The sequence below is a fragment of the Natator depressus genome, chromosome 7 (genome assembly GCF_965152275.1).
Source record: "Natator depressus isolate rNatDep1 chromosome 7, rNatDep2.hap1, whole genome shotgun sequence".
Classification (NCBI taxonomy): Eukaryota; Metazoa; Chordata; order Testudines; family Cheloniidae; genus Natator; species Natator depressus.
Window position 1 is genome coordinate 29,153,746 of NC_134240.1, and position 14,776 is coordinate 29,168,521.

Genomic DNA, 14,776 nt, shown 5'->3' on the forward strand with positions numbered 1-14,776 from the left:
ATAAATTTGTTAGTCTCTAAGGTGCCACAAGGACTCCTGTTTTTTTTTGCTGTTACAGACTAACACAGCTACCACTGAAACGCTAGAGTGTGGTCCATGCAGGCGAGAGTTGAGATCATTCATAAAAATGAGTTATGACTTGGCAAAAGCTTCCCTGCATGTTGAAAACAGGATTACAAAACAAAAAATTAAACAAAAAACTTTGTTTTGCCCTTCAATGATTTAAAACGTTCTCAAAGGATCTTTTAAAGTGCTGCTTTTTATATAAGAAGTCAGGCTTTACTTTCCCCTCTTGGCAAGGTTACTGGAGAATGCAAATTGTGATGTTACCTGAGTTTGTGATTTGAGCTTTTTGCTATCTCACCTCCTGATCAACAGAGAAGGGATACTGAATATTCACTTATAATTAATTGGAATCCCATTCACTTCATTTGGAAGCAGGGAGAGAGCCAGCTCTGGTCACATACTCTTGACATCACTGTTCAATTCTGAGAAGTGTCTTTATATATCACAAAAAGCGTAAACATGGGGAGGGGGTCGTCTTTGCTTTGTAGTTCACTTTTTCAGATATTAAAGGGTTAAGGGGTGGTCAGTGTAAGACGAGTTTCTTATGCTATCAGTTCCCTAGCCTTTGTGTACATTCAGATCTGCCAGGGTGGAGGGAAATGTTCTTAGAATCTGGCTTTTGTAGCTTTATTTCAATAAGAACGGTGTATTCCTTGACCAGCCAGAGAGTACAATTTGCAGTACATTTGAATGTCTAGGCTTTTTTATAGAGTGAATTTTTGAATGACAATATTGCCTTGGTTTGCTCTACATATAGGAATATTTGGGGTCCATAGCTGGAAGATTTTGCAGGGCTGGCTAGAAAATAGAGGTTCTTTTGTCCTTTACCTAGCTTTAAAGAGCCTGCATGTTTTATTAAAAATATCCTCTCCAAACAGAGCTCATCTATCTTTTGTGGTAATATAGGTTTTATTTAAATAAGACTTCAATCTAGGCTCTTGTACAATGTTTGAACTGGAAGTGTCAGGCTTTTTTACCAGTGCTGCTCAATATGAGTGACAGTTCTGTGTTGAGCATACAGCTTTAATTGTGAAGAAAACAAGACTGGTGTCCGGTGAACTGATTCTTTCTTAATATGCCATTTTTTTTTCTCTAGCAGCAATCCATGCCACAGCAAGCTCCTCTGCAGCAGGTTCTAGCCAGCCAGCCAGTTTGTCCATTGCAGCCCGCAGCCCATCTGCTGCCCCAATATCAAACCCAGACTTCTCAGGTGGCAGCTACCAGTACACAGCTAACACCGCTACAGATTTCCACTGTGCAGCAACTTCCTCAGGTCCCACCCTCCCAGGTAAAGTGTTTTGAGAATTCAGTGGTGTGTTAAATCATTTTAAAGGCACGTTTGTTCAAGTGTTGTTTACTAGCCAGTCAGTGATCAGTGTCATGTGCCCTGAAGTTTTCATCTGGCTACTGGAAATGCTCACCAGTGTAATTTTGTTCATGAAAATGTAACTATTAAATGCTCTCTGGATTGTTTTCATTAATTTTTGTTTTTGGTGAACTAAAAAATGATCCTGTTTGAATAATTCTGGGTTTTGCCTAGTTAATCTTGTTAATGCTAGTCACTTGAATTGCAATAACTGTAATTCTGCATTTTTTTCCCCTTCACGGTGGACCCTCTTCCCCATCACAGGCTTAAGAGCATGAGCAATTGCCCACTTTAATGTTCTTGAGCTCTTCTCTTCACCTTCCACCCCACCACCTTCCCCCCTCCATCTCCTTTTCCAGATCTCTGGCCCCTTTCCATTAGCAGTAGCCAAGATGAAACCTATTCTTTGGCCTGCAGTAGTAAAGCTCTTATTAGCATCATTTGGTAGGTTGGCTGTCGAGGGTTTTAAAGATGTGAAACAGCTTAAACGAAGCTGAAAGAGCAAGCTGCTTCTGTGATGTATTCCTCTTCTGAAGTCTCCACTGACTCCCACTATCAGCTTTGGTAAAGAAAATTCTCAATGTCTGCTTCTAAAAAATTGTCCAACTGCAAAATAAAACCTTTTCACTTCCAAAAGCCAAGAATCTGCCTAAATGTCCTCTGAAGATTAAAAGTGCATTTACAGTCAAAAAAATTTCTAGTAACTTAAACAATATATTGCTGCTACTGGTTATATTATTTTAGCATGGCTATCAGGTTATCTATAAAATTACTGAAGTATCCAGTTTTTACACTTCTGGATTTTTATGCAAGATAGCGTTCTTTAGTAAAAGAGTGTATTGTGATCCACTTTTGCAGTCAGCACTGCCATTGACTTCATGAGAACTTACCCTGCAATTCCTTTGTGCATGTATTAAAAAGGAAACTATGAGATTACAGGAATTTAAATGTACGCCCTGAACCTGTAAATACCTGTGCATAGAGTTGTACATATGCCTGTGAACAGGGGGACTGGTCACGTATTTCCATACTTGCAGGAGCAGGACCTTAGTGTATAAGATCCCTGTTGGCACATCAGAAGGCCTCGAGGCATGTTCTGTTTTCGGCATTCGAAGGAAATGTTAAACAGCAGATTGGCAAAGCAGGGTCATTTTAGTCTATCATGTCATTGGGAGTTTGTGTGTCTAAAAACTGCTCCCACAAATTTTTCTGTCCTGCCCAGTTGTAGTATGAATTATTAAAATTGTCTCAACTCATTTTGCATGCACAGTGGTTACTTTTTGAAGCCTCTACCTAGTAAGTTTTTTAATTTGTTTCAGAATCAGAGTAATGATTATTTATTATTAGGTTGCTGTATGGCTGCCTACTAGTTTTGGAAACCGTTGTGAATTCTTTGGCCTCAAAAATGGCCAGAAACTTTAAAATTCTCCTTTTGTATTCAATAAATCGATTTATCCAAGTGTTGCTATTTATGTAACTCTGGAAATGGAAGGAAGTGACTAATAAATAGACATAATTAGCATGGCACCAATGAGTTAATAGATGGCAGATGAAACTAATTTGTACCATCAATTTAAAACATTTGCAATTTATGTGATATTATATTTTTTTCAGATTCCTCAGCTTCCTGTCATTCCTGCAGTTACTCCTCTGGCAGGACTTGACAATCTTCCTCCAAGCCTCTCTGATTTACCTGCTGCAAATGCACCCCCCATACCTGCTCCTTCCCAGTATTTCACTCCAGCTGTGATTATACCAAGCCTTCCCATGAATCCTGCTCTGCCTCTGGCATCCAATCCCCCGGCCCTGTCCATGCAGGCAGTCAACCTTCCTCATACTCCCGTGGCTTCTTTGGTCTTGCCCTGCCAAACAATAGTGCCAAATATGTCGGCTCCTACGGTACCATTACTTGCTGTGGCTCCACCGGGAGGGTCAGCTTTGCCAACACATCACGCAATATCCCATCTCTCCCAGCAACAGATGTACCAGCCTACCTTCCAGCAGATCATTCAGAGTGACGCTCCCTCACCCTATCACGCTCAGAACATGCAAGCAGTTTCGCAGCAGCAGCTGCCTCCGCTTCCTCAGTCACTGCAGCCAGGCATAATTCATCCTTCAGAACAGACTGTGTCTACGTCTGGAGTTGGTCGCCAGGTAATCCGTTTGACACTGGACTGTATCAGTACTAACAGTAGTAGACCTTGTGCCTTGTTCCATTATAAACACGCAGGTGGGGCTTTTGTTCCTTGCACTTCAGATGTTTTACTCGTGCATATTGTTGTCAGCACAGTAATGCAGGATTAGTACGACCCTACTGAATTCATGGTCCATTTTGGTCTATTTCACGGTCGTGGGATTTTAAAAATCATAGATTTCATGATTTCAGCTATTTACGTCTGAAGTTTCACAGTGTTGTAATTGTAGGGGTCCTGACCCAAAAAGTAGTAGTGGGGGGGGGAGGGTCGCAAGGCTATTGTAGGGGGGTTGCAACACTGCTACCCTTACTTCCGCACTGCTGCTGGTGGCGGTGCTGCCTTCCGAGCTGGAGAGAGGCGGCTGCTGCCCGGGAGCCCAGCTCTGAAGGCAGAGCTGCTGCCAGCAGCAGCGCAGAAGTAAGGATGGTATGGTGGTGCCACCCGTACTTCTGCGCTGCCGCCTGCATAGCTGAGCCCTCGGTCAGCAGCCACCGCTCTCCGGCCGCCCAGCTCGGAAGGCAGCAGCGCAGAAGTAAGGGTGGCGTGGTACCATATTGCCACCCTTAGTTCTGCGCCGCTGTGGGCGGTGCGCAGCCGTCAGAGCTGGGTGCCTGGCCAACAGCTGCCGCTCTCCTGCCACCCAGCTCTGAAGTCGGCACAGAAATAAGGGTGGCAATACCACAACCTCCCTAAAATAACCTTGTGACCCCCCCCTGCAACTCCCTTTTGGGTCAGGACCCCCAGTTTGAGAAATGTTGCTCTCCCTTCCCATGAAATCTGTATAGCCATGACACATTTTTCATGGCTGTGAATTTGGTAGGGCCCTAAGTATGAGGTAGCTATTGGTTGGACTAGGATTAAGCAGTTGAATTTGTTGCGCGAAGTCTTGACCCAGTGTAGTGTACTTTACATAATCGTCTAATGGATTTGTAGAACGAAGGTTAGGATCACTTCTTGAGCAACCTGTTCCTTCTCTCCTTGTCCCAGCTGGAAGGAAAAATGGCCACACCAAAAGGATGATCATCCTGATTTCAGTTACAAGGGAGAAAAGCAGTCCATAACGGTCAGATATAAAGAGATACTATACCACTGATTTTAATATCCATAGTACAGTACATGCATGATCCTGTGTGAACTGTTGATATGTACACATGTTGGAATATGGACATACTGTGTCAGTTCTATTGATGTAGAACTGTTTATAAGGAGTGGGTTTTTAAACTTGAAGGGAAATGATTGCTGGAGAATACTTCTGGAAGGCTGCTTGGAGGATATCTACAAAAAAGAAATAAATACCAGCTGCAGGTCCTTTTTGTTAAAACCAATGAAGCATAAAATAGGACTTCTAATATTAGCACCATTTGCAAGATAAGTGGCTCATGAGTTACTAATGAGTCTGCAGATGATACCGTTGTCACCTTTATAATGTGACAACATAAAGTATAATACAGCAAGACCCAAGCAGGAGATAGTAGGAGGGGTCAAATCTGTTAAGAATGGCTTACTTCAAAAATGAAGGTTGAAGAAGAAAGTGTTCTGTTACATCTGTTTACATGTGAATGGCATGTGGATTGAAATTCATAACATCCCGTTTCAGTCTACTGTACCATGGTATCTCCAGTTTACTGCATTGTATCTAAATTTCTGTCTTCAGCCATATATTTGGTACTGACATATTGTTTGTGAAGAATTCTAGCTCGTTTTGGGCCTGATACAATTTGTTGAACTAATCAATGGTAATATTTCCATTGGCTTCAAAGAGCGTTGAATCTGGCCTTTTATGCATAGTATGCATGGCAAACACCATGAACTGCTATTCCCGCTTGTGACACAAAGGCCTCATTTACCTGACACATCTGTGGTAGAGTCCTGAAATAGTTCAGTAGGACAAATAATAGCTAATTCAAATGAAATAGAAGACTAAACCTAGGCCAGAGAATATTCAGAAGCACATTGTTCTGTCTTTAAAGTACTTTTAAGGGAGAGGTATTTCTATGAATAACTAAGCGTCCAGTATGGTCACTGTCTCACTGATGTTGATGGCTAATATTTGTTTGCTCGCTATCTCCTGGGTCAAACATATGATTTCAAAATTATTCTGCTGTAATTTACTGTACAGTTTTAAGTGACTACCTCTGCACTAAAGCAACATGCTACTCCCTTCCAGCAACACACACCAAACTGTTATCCAGATAACCTCCATGATAGACTCCTCTGTAAACACATTCCGTGATATAAGGATGCTGTGCCTTCATTTCTATCTGCATATTAAATTAGATTAACTATTACCACTCAAGAAAGAGTCATGGATATTTCTCTGGGGGGAAAAAAAACGTTCAGTGTGCAACGGCAGTCAAAAAAGCGAACAAAATCCTAGGGATCATTAGCTAAGGGATAGGTAATAAAAAAATATCATAATGCCACTATATAAGTCATGGCATGCCCACAACTTGAATGTTGCATGAAGCTCTGGTCACACCATCTCAAAAAAAAAAAAAAAAAGTTAGAATTGGGAAAGGTACAGGGATGGGTAATAAAAATGATTCGAGGGTATGGAACAGCTTCCATATGCGGAGAGATTAAACAGATTGGAACTGTTCAGATTAGAAAAGAGATAAGTAAGGGGGGAATGATAGAGATCAATAAATTCATGAATGATGTGGAAAAAGTGAATAGGAAGTGTTATTTACCCTGTACAAGAACTAAGGGTCACCTGATGAAATCCGTAGGCAGCAGATTTAAAACAAACAAAAGGAAGTGATGCTTCAAACACTGCACACTCAACCTGTGGAGCTCCCATTGAGACTGATCCCTGAAGGACTGGTGCACCTTTCGGAAATGCAGTCAGGAGCCCTTTTGGGTTCAATCTACACCCAAGGCTTTCAAGACATCCAGAGAGATGCTTAACCTGTTGGTGCCCGCTTCCCCTGCTAGTTCGGAATCTCACTCGGTATGGGGATTGGAAGTGCATGGTCACAGCTCCAGCCCCAAAGCACCGGTGGCTTCTACAGCTACTCTCTCCATACAGTTCCATCTAGAAGGAAACCAGCGATGATCTTGCCAGTTCCCCCATCTCCAGACTCTGAGCTGGTCTCCCTGGTCCCAACCGGGTCAGCTCCACCATGGTCTGAGGAAGCAGACTCCCCATCAGACTGTGAGGCAAGATGCCTGTCCACCGTGGTACCAGCCATAGTCTCAGCACTCTAAAGACCAATGGCTTGCACGTATCTGGGTCCCGCTTCCATATCAATGGCCCTTTTGGACCCCTTGGGTCCTCTCTTCACGTTCTAGAGCCTCTCTTCTCGCCCTTCTGCATTGGCTAGGCACTGGGAGCTTCTACAGCAAGGTCACTGTCTTCCTTTCCAGGGACCAGGACTGGTATTGTGCTGTGGGAACTACATGGTCAGGACTCTCCTGTGGAGGAATTAGAGGAGGGACCTCCTCAACAACGTTTAGCCTCTTCTTCACTGCCTAAGGAGGCAATAGTGACTGAGTCCCACCCCACCCCGATGATTTCAGAGCTCATCAAGACTTGTTGAAGAGGGGGCTGCAGCTCTGGATATCCCACCAGAAGAGGTACAGGAGAAAGGTCACACAGCCTGGTGGACATTTTGGCCTCTGCACTACCTACTAGGGTAGCTCTCCTTATTAATGAGGCTATCCTGGAACCTGTCAAGGTTTTATGGCAAACCCCATCTTTCCTGCCTCCCACTGCTAAAACGGGGGGACCGAAGATACTATGTGCCATCACAGGGATTTGAGCACTTCTATAACCACCTTCTTCTAGGCTCCCTGGTAGTCGTTGCTGCTGACAAAAGAGAGAGACGAGGACACCAGGCTTCTATCCCGAAGAGAAGAAGCAAAAAAGCTATCCCTGTTTAGCAGGAAGCCTCATTCCACAGTAGGGTTACACCTTGGGGTTGTGAACCAGCAGGCTCTGCTGGGTCACTACAGTTTCAGCCGAGTGGATAATATCCTGAAGTTCAAAGACAAGCTTCCTGATCGGTCAAAGCAGGAGTTCACTGCTATGGTGGAGGGCAAATCATTTACCAAAACAGCATTGCAGGTGAGCCTGGATGCAGCAGACTCTGTGGCTCGAGCTATGGCTTCTGCCATCACTGCGTGGCATTCATCTTGGCTGCAGTCATCAAGTCTTCCACCCAGAGGTGCAACAGACTTTTTGAGACCTCCCATTTGAAGGCCCCTCACATTTTTTCCAATAAAATAGATGAGATGAAAGATCCAAGGGTGACCCTTCAATCTCTGAGGATTTATACACCGGCAGTTAAAACCAAACAGTTCCGCCCCCAGCAGTCCCGATGGTTTCAGCCCTTCTTGCTGCATGCCGAGGACCTGTCCAAAACAAGGAGCAGAAATGAATGAACAGAACGGGGCAATTATCAAGTGATCCAAGGCATTAATTAAAATATTGAATAGTATCAAACCCAGAACTGACCCCTGGGTGACCAGATGTCCCGACTTTATAGGGACAGTCCAGATTTTTGGGTCTTTTTCTTATATAGGCTCCTATTACACCCCATTGCCCCCATCCCGATTTTTCACATTTGCTGTCTGGTCACCCTAGCAGGACCCCACTAGATACGCCCTCCCAGTTTGACAGCGAACCATTGATTACTAGTCTGAGTATGGTTTTACAACTAGTTGTACAGTCACCTTCGAGTAACTTCATCTAGACCACATTTCCTTCGTTTGCTTACGAGAATGTCATTGGGACTGTGACAAAAGTAAAATCAAGATATATCACATGTACAGCTTCCCACCACATCCACTGGGCCAGTAATCCTGTCAAAGAAGGAAATTAGGTTCTTAAGCATGGTTTCTTTTTGACAAATATATGCTGGCTAGTCCTTATAATCCCATTATTCTCCACATGCTTACACATTAATTGTTTAATAATTTGTTCCAGTATCTTTCCAGATATTGAAGTTAGACTGACAGTCTGTAATTCCTCAGGTCCTCTTTGTTCCCCTTTTTCAAACAGGTAGTATGTTTGCCCTTCTCTAGTCTTCTGGGACATCCCCATCCTCCAGGCGTTCTCAAAGATAATTGCTAACAGTTTTGAGGTTGCTTCAGCTAGCTCCTTAAGTACCCTCGGATGAATGTCATCAGACGCTGCCAACTTGAATATTGTTTACTCTGTTAAGTATTGTCATCTTTTTCTCCATGTACACACCCTAGGCTTATGGAAATAGAGCCAAGTGTTCAAGGAAATGGGATATAAGCAGGGTTTTGAAATTATAAGCAGGATCCAGCCTAGTTTTGCATGATTCCTACAAATATCATTAAGAAAGTAATAATCACACATGTAGTACATAAATGCTCAGACATGCATGCTCTTTGTTGTACCTTCAGAAATTATATATGTAGCAGCCTCTGATTTTATTTTAACTCTGAGTATTTTGAAAACAAGTCTTTATGGCTCTCTTCTTTCCATGTCCCATAAACAAAAAACATAGAGATGTTCTCAGCATAGGTTTAATTAATTAGCAAAAACAACTTTTGCATCTTGACTTGAATGAGTCATGAACACCCTAAACAGAGGGGTTTTTAATAGGTCTCTATTGTATTACAACAGATCATTGGACATCCTCAATATGGTTTGGAAATTGGAACCCAGATGCCTGTAATACCAATGCAGCATTCGATAGTTATGCCATCGCCTTTGCAGTTGCAACCTGAAATATTGCCTCCCTGCCTCGGGCCAGAAAGTCTTTCACAACTTCATGGCAACCTTGCTGCAGCTAGTGCAACAGTGCCCATAGATCATTGTCTGCCTATTCAGCCTACTGGTCTTCTGCAGCTTCAACCAGATCTTTCCCAGCCTCTGGGGCATCAGGCTCCATGTTCTGCCATCCAGTCGGTTACAGAGTCAACTCAAGAGGTAGAACACTTTTTCCTAAACGATTTACCATGCTTGCCACTAATCTCCTTTATAGATATAAAATTGTTTCACAAGAGCCATTATCCAAGCTCACTCTGTGGAGCCCCTTATCTTAGACTATATTTTATTGGCTGAACCATCATCTTAGCAACTATTTCATATATAGCTGGAGATTATATATTATACCACTCTGACACCTATATTATACTTGTTAACCTGGGAAATGTCTCCTTAATGTCATTTATTGGAGTAATAAGACACCTGGACAACTCAGCTCTCAAGTACTCCCTTCATCCTGAGTTGAACGGGTATGCAAAGATAGTTTTGAAATTTGTATGGAAATTACACTTCTAGATCATTAAGTCATCGCCCCTGGGCTAGTGCAGGAGTGTTCCGTACAGCGCCATCCAGTGTGTTGTTCAGTCTTGTTTTAAATGTCTCATCAGTGGGGCTTCCACCACTTGCCTTGAAAAACTATTCCATAATCTAATATCTCACTGTCTAAAAGTTCTTCATTATGTTCAGCCTAAATCTTTTTTCCCCCATCCCGTTACTTTTTAGTGTAATATCTTTCTGTACTGCCATGAATTTCACTCCATTCCTGATGGTTTAGATTCTTCAAAAATTGGTAAATATTTATCATATTTGGTAAAAAAAAAAAAAAAAAAAAATTGCCAAAAATGTCCCTTCTTAGCAGTCATGTAGCAAAGTTACCTTTTGCTCTCTTGGTCTTTCTTTGTAACACAATTACTTTTTCCTTCCTGGTAATCACTACTTTGGCTTTCCTTTGAATGACCTCACTCAGTTGTTTAACTATGAGGCTTGACAAAGTTTTATAGAGGTGTATTGCCTTCCCTTCAGTGTTGTAATGCATATTATTATGCAAAGCAAAGTTGCATTGGCTGTTATATCAGATTGCAAACCAATATCTGACTTACTGTCCACTCCCAACCTGAAATCTCCCTCAGCACCATTGCTTTCCAGGTTTCTGTCCTGCATGGAGCATTTCTGGTTTGGAGGATCTTTTCCCCTGAAGCAATGGCTTTCACCTTTCCAGGTTCAATCTTTCTTTCTGCCCATGCTTCTAAGCTCTTTAGCTGTCAATTTGTATTTTCCTCTCTGGTATATGCAGCTTCTTCCCAGTTTGGCACTGAACAGTCTGAGAATTTCATTAAGGTACAGTTAAGCCCCTTTTCCAGATCATCAGTGCAGATGTTAAGTAAGACTGAATGTACAGCCAAACTTTATGGCACCCCTCTGGAGACCACCGCCCATTTTGATAAATTTCCATTGCCCCTTCAAGCAGTGGAAGACCTTAAGGATTTGAAGTGTGTGTGTTTTTTGTTAGAGAAATTAGCAACATGGAGACTTGTGGTATTTTCTCCAACCCAGTGCTTTCACACAAGTCCTGGATCTCAAACATTGGCAGCAAAATCAGCAAATCTGTGCACATGGGAATTTCACCTGCTAAAAACCCATCTGAAATCCCAGCTGTATCCAACTCCTCCCAGATTCTGGGTGTTTCTCCTCCTGCCCACTCTGGGTCCTGCATACACCCAGCACCAGAACCATTATAGACAATGCTGCTACACCTGCAGTGTCTGTTGGGGGGGTTCTATACCACTCTGGGAGCTATGAAATATGGGTGTGATGTGTATTGCTGTAGTGTAATGTGATGTGAAGTACAAGCTTCTCTGAGAGAACTGAAATGGCAACGAGAGGCCCCTGAGGCATAAGGATATCTCTTTACTTTTTTATCATGTCCTTGGAAACCCCCATCCACTATTTCCCCAACTCCATTCACACACAGTAGCTCTGGATAAACTCCCTGTTCCCATTCTCATTTCATGGGATCAGCTCCCTTGGCCCTGCATTCCCCACGTAATGGAGAAGAGCGGTTTGGAGGGAAGATTTGCACATTGATTCTTGAGGCTTGGAGACCCAATTGAGTGACTGTGAAGGACCCCAGATTTGCTTGAACCCTCCCTGCCCTGTACTGTCCCCTGGGAAATCCCCATCCTAAAGCCATACCTGCCCTTATCACGTGTCTCTACTTTTCTCCATGCAGGGCACAGGTTTGTTCACGTGAGCCTGTGTGCTAGCCCTTGTTGTCCATCTGCTCTGCAAGACAAAGGAACTCCTCATTTAGGTTGAACGATAATCATTGTCCACTGGAGCTGGATTGTTTGTGAGTCCCCATCCACATAAGGGTCAAATTGATCCAAGTACCCCTTGATGACTGTGCTGATGTCAGATACTGTGAAATACGTTTGTGACGGTTTTCTTAGGTATAACCTTTTGTAAGGAGAGTTTCATATCAGACTCGTATATTGTAATTCAAAACAATTCATTTCATTATCATTTTGCCATAACACTGCTCTCTGGCGTTATCTTTTGTTTGAATCCATGTGACAGCACTCAAATCCCTGGCCATTTTGATTTGATCAGGCAACTAAGATTTTGTAAAACACTTGATCCAAGTGCATTACTAAAATCTAAATATGTTGTGTCTGTGATCTCATTGTTCATTCATTTTGTAATTCTGTTGAGAAAACAGTCAGGTTTGGTACAACTGGCTTATAGAGCCATGAGCAATAGCCAACATGAGCTTGGTATCCTTTAGAGGCTTACAGATTTTAACTTTGCTATGCAGATTCTCGTTCCATTAGAGGGCAGTCATAAAGGATTCAGGGAACTTTGGATATGTCTACACTGAGTCCAAGCCCCTTTCTGTCCACACACACATCAATCTGACTCAGGTCAGCAAGCACTCATGACCCAGATCATAGGACCCTGTGAGGGAGGTGGATCAGAACCCAAGTCCTGCTGTGACTTGTATCCACGCCCTATCATTTTGCAGTATGGACGCAGACCCAAGTCAGAAAGTCTGCATAGTGATCCGGGGCTGGAGCACCCACGGGGGGAAATTGGTGGGTGCTCTGCACCCACCAGCAGCACCCCACCCCGACCCAGCTCACCTCCCCTAAACTGAGCGCACCGCGTCCCCGCTTCTCCCCTTAGCTCCCAGCGCTTGCCGCTGCAAAACAGCTGTTTCACGTGGCAAGTACTGGGAGGGAGGGGGAACGCAGCACACTCAGCAGGAGGTGGGGCTGGGGTGGGGATTTGGGGAAGGAGTCCAATAGGGGCAAGGAGGGGGTGGGGCAGGGGCGGAGTCGGGGCGGGTGGGGTCTAGTGCCCACCGGCGCCAGGAAAAGTTGGCACCTCTGTGTGCGGGCATACCCTTAGAGTCATGGAGTTTAAGCTGAAAGGGACAGCTGGATCATCTGGTTTGACTTGGTTCCTGAACATGTGGCTACACTAGGATTTTTGGTTAGTGTCTTGCTGTTGCTACCACCAGTTTATCTCCATTGGTGGGAGTGCCAGAGGGCTCCAGCAACCACTGGTGCTTTAAGCATCATCTCCTCTAAGTCTGCTCAGACTAGGCCTACACCACCTCACATGTAGAGCCCTGGAGACCGGTGGCAGGGTGTCTTTACTAGCGCTGCCACTGTGAAGCTGAACCAGTGATAGCAAGAGTGGGGAACTGTTTTTAAAGGAAAATCTATCTGTTGTAGAGCAGGCAGAAGAGGGTGGTAGGCAGCCCAGTATGTCAGTGTTTTTCTCCTTTCTTCCAAATTCATCATGCACTTTCAAGCATAAGCAAAACATACTGGAAATATTAAACGTTGCTGCTGTATGCATTTTTTTTTTTTTACTGTAGGATACTGCAAAAAAATAACAAGGTTAGGCCAAATTTTGGATCCATTTAAATAAGATCAGGTAGGTAATGACGTGGATCCCAAATATACTAACACTGTTCGATTGCCGTGAGCTCTTTTTAAACTGCTGATTTATGTAAGGTCTTCTCTGTTTTCTGCTCTTCTGCTGCCGAGTGAGCAATGGGAGAACTAAATTATTAACAAACTCTATTCCAAAAGTGGGCTTTAACAAACAGCCATGTGTGTACGAACAGCCATATTGGCTTGTGCTCCAAAAGAAATGCTAGCGACAAAAGCAACAATTTAGTGGCATTCCAAGTTCTGAGAATGAGTTAAACAAAATGGTGTGGGATTAAAATCTTATTTTCAGAAAATATCCTTCTAAATGCCCCAAAACTGTTCTACCAAAAATCTTGATCTACAAAGTGTCATGTTTCTTCTTATGCAAATACAATATATTAAATGTTGCCTGATGTCTCTATTTAAATTACTTCTTTTTATATTTTAGGAGCATGCAATACTGGAAAAACAGCAGACGCTAGCACTGAGCTGTGAAAGGTATCCTTACAATCTCTCTAGCATGTGAACATTTTTTATTTCTGGAAGCTTTTTCTTTCTCCCCCTTCACAACCCTGAGCCTGAATTTCTGTCTTTTGTAATGGGGTGGAGCAGAGTGTAGGGTGGGAGTGTTAGGTTGGTAGCACATGGACAGATTGGAGGTAGTAAGTGATAGGTTTGGGGAAAGTAACAAGTTGCATACATGAAGTTTAGCTATTTGGGTTGGTCTATCTTATCTGAATAGACCATAAGTTCCTTGGAGCAGGAACTCTGTCTTAGGCCTGGTCTACACACAACTGTGGTGCTATTTGACGATTTTGGTTAGGTGTATGATTTTTTTTTTCTGTCAAAGTAGGTAAAGTGGCACAGTCCCTAGTGTGGGTGCAGTTATACTGGTATAAAGGTGCCTTACACCACTGGAGGTTATTCCCATTTCCACCCAGCAAGAGCTAATACCAGTATTAGGCACCTCTATGTTAATATAACTGCAATCATTCTAGTGGGTGGACTATCCTGCTTTTAACTATACCAGTATAGCAAAAATTCTATTAATTTAATGTATAGACCAAGCCAGCTCTGTCTTTAGCATGGTTAGCACAATACAGGTTGGAGCCTTAAGGTGCTACCGTAATTCTACTGTATTTGGCTGACTGCCTTAATTCATGTTTTAGTGTCCAGTCTTTTATATCTGAGCCTGAGGGAGGACCCAAACTCGTGGGGGTGACGTTTATCTTTACCTTCAAGCTATTATATTTTAACCAGAACACATTTTCTAGATAAGGGGAAGCCTGCCCTGTGTATTCAGAGTTGAACATTTCCCTTTGCCCCCATTTCTACCTCACCAAAAAGCGAGGCTGACACAAGTAAATACAGGCCGAGAGCCTTAGAACTGCTTCTCACTTGCAAGGAGTATTCTGCTTTACAGGCTGAATGCCATTGGAAAAACCATGATGGCTCTAGGGAAGGAAAA

At 43.2% G+C, this 14,776-nt stretch overlaps 1 protein-coding gene across 10 annotated transcripts in view; it reads left to right on the forward strand.

The window, feature by feature from the left end:
* Window positions 1-14,776, forward strand: part of WNK2 (WNK lysine deficient protein kinase 2) — a 172,952-nt gene that overhangs the window by 102,243 nt on the left and 55,933 nt on the right. For 6 of the 10 annotated variants that reach the window (XM_074957804.1, XM_074957799.1, XM_074957801.1 and 3 more), the window contains exons 10-12: window positions 1,166-1,354; window positions 3,047-3,586; window positions 13,757-13,806. In XM_074957804.1, coding sequence (XP_074813905.1) covers window positions 1,166-1,354; window positions 3,047-3,586; window positions 13,757-13,806 — 779 coding nt within the window. Of the gene's footprint in view, window positions 1-1,162; window positions 1,355-3,046; window positions 3,587-13,756; window positions 13,807-14,776 lie in introns of all 10 variants that reach the window. The other 4 variants (XM_074957805.1, XM_074957807.1, XM_074957808.1 and 1 more) reach the window with 4 other exon arrangements.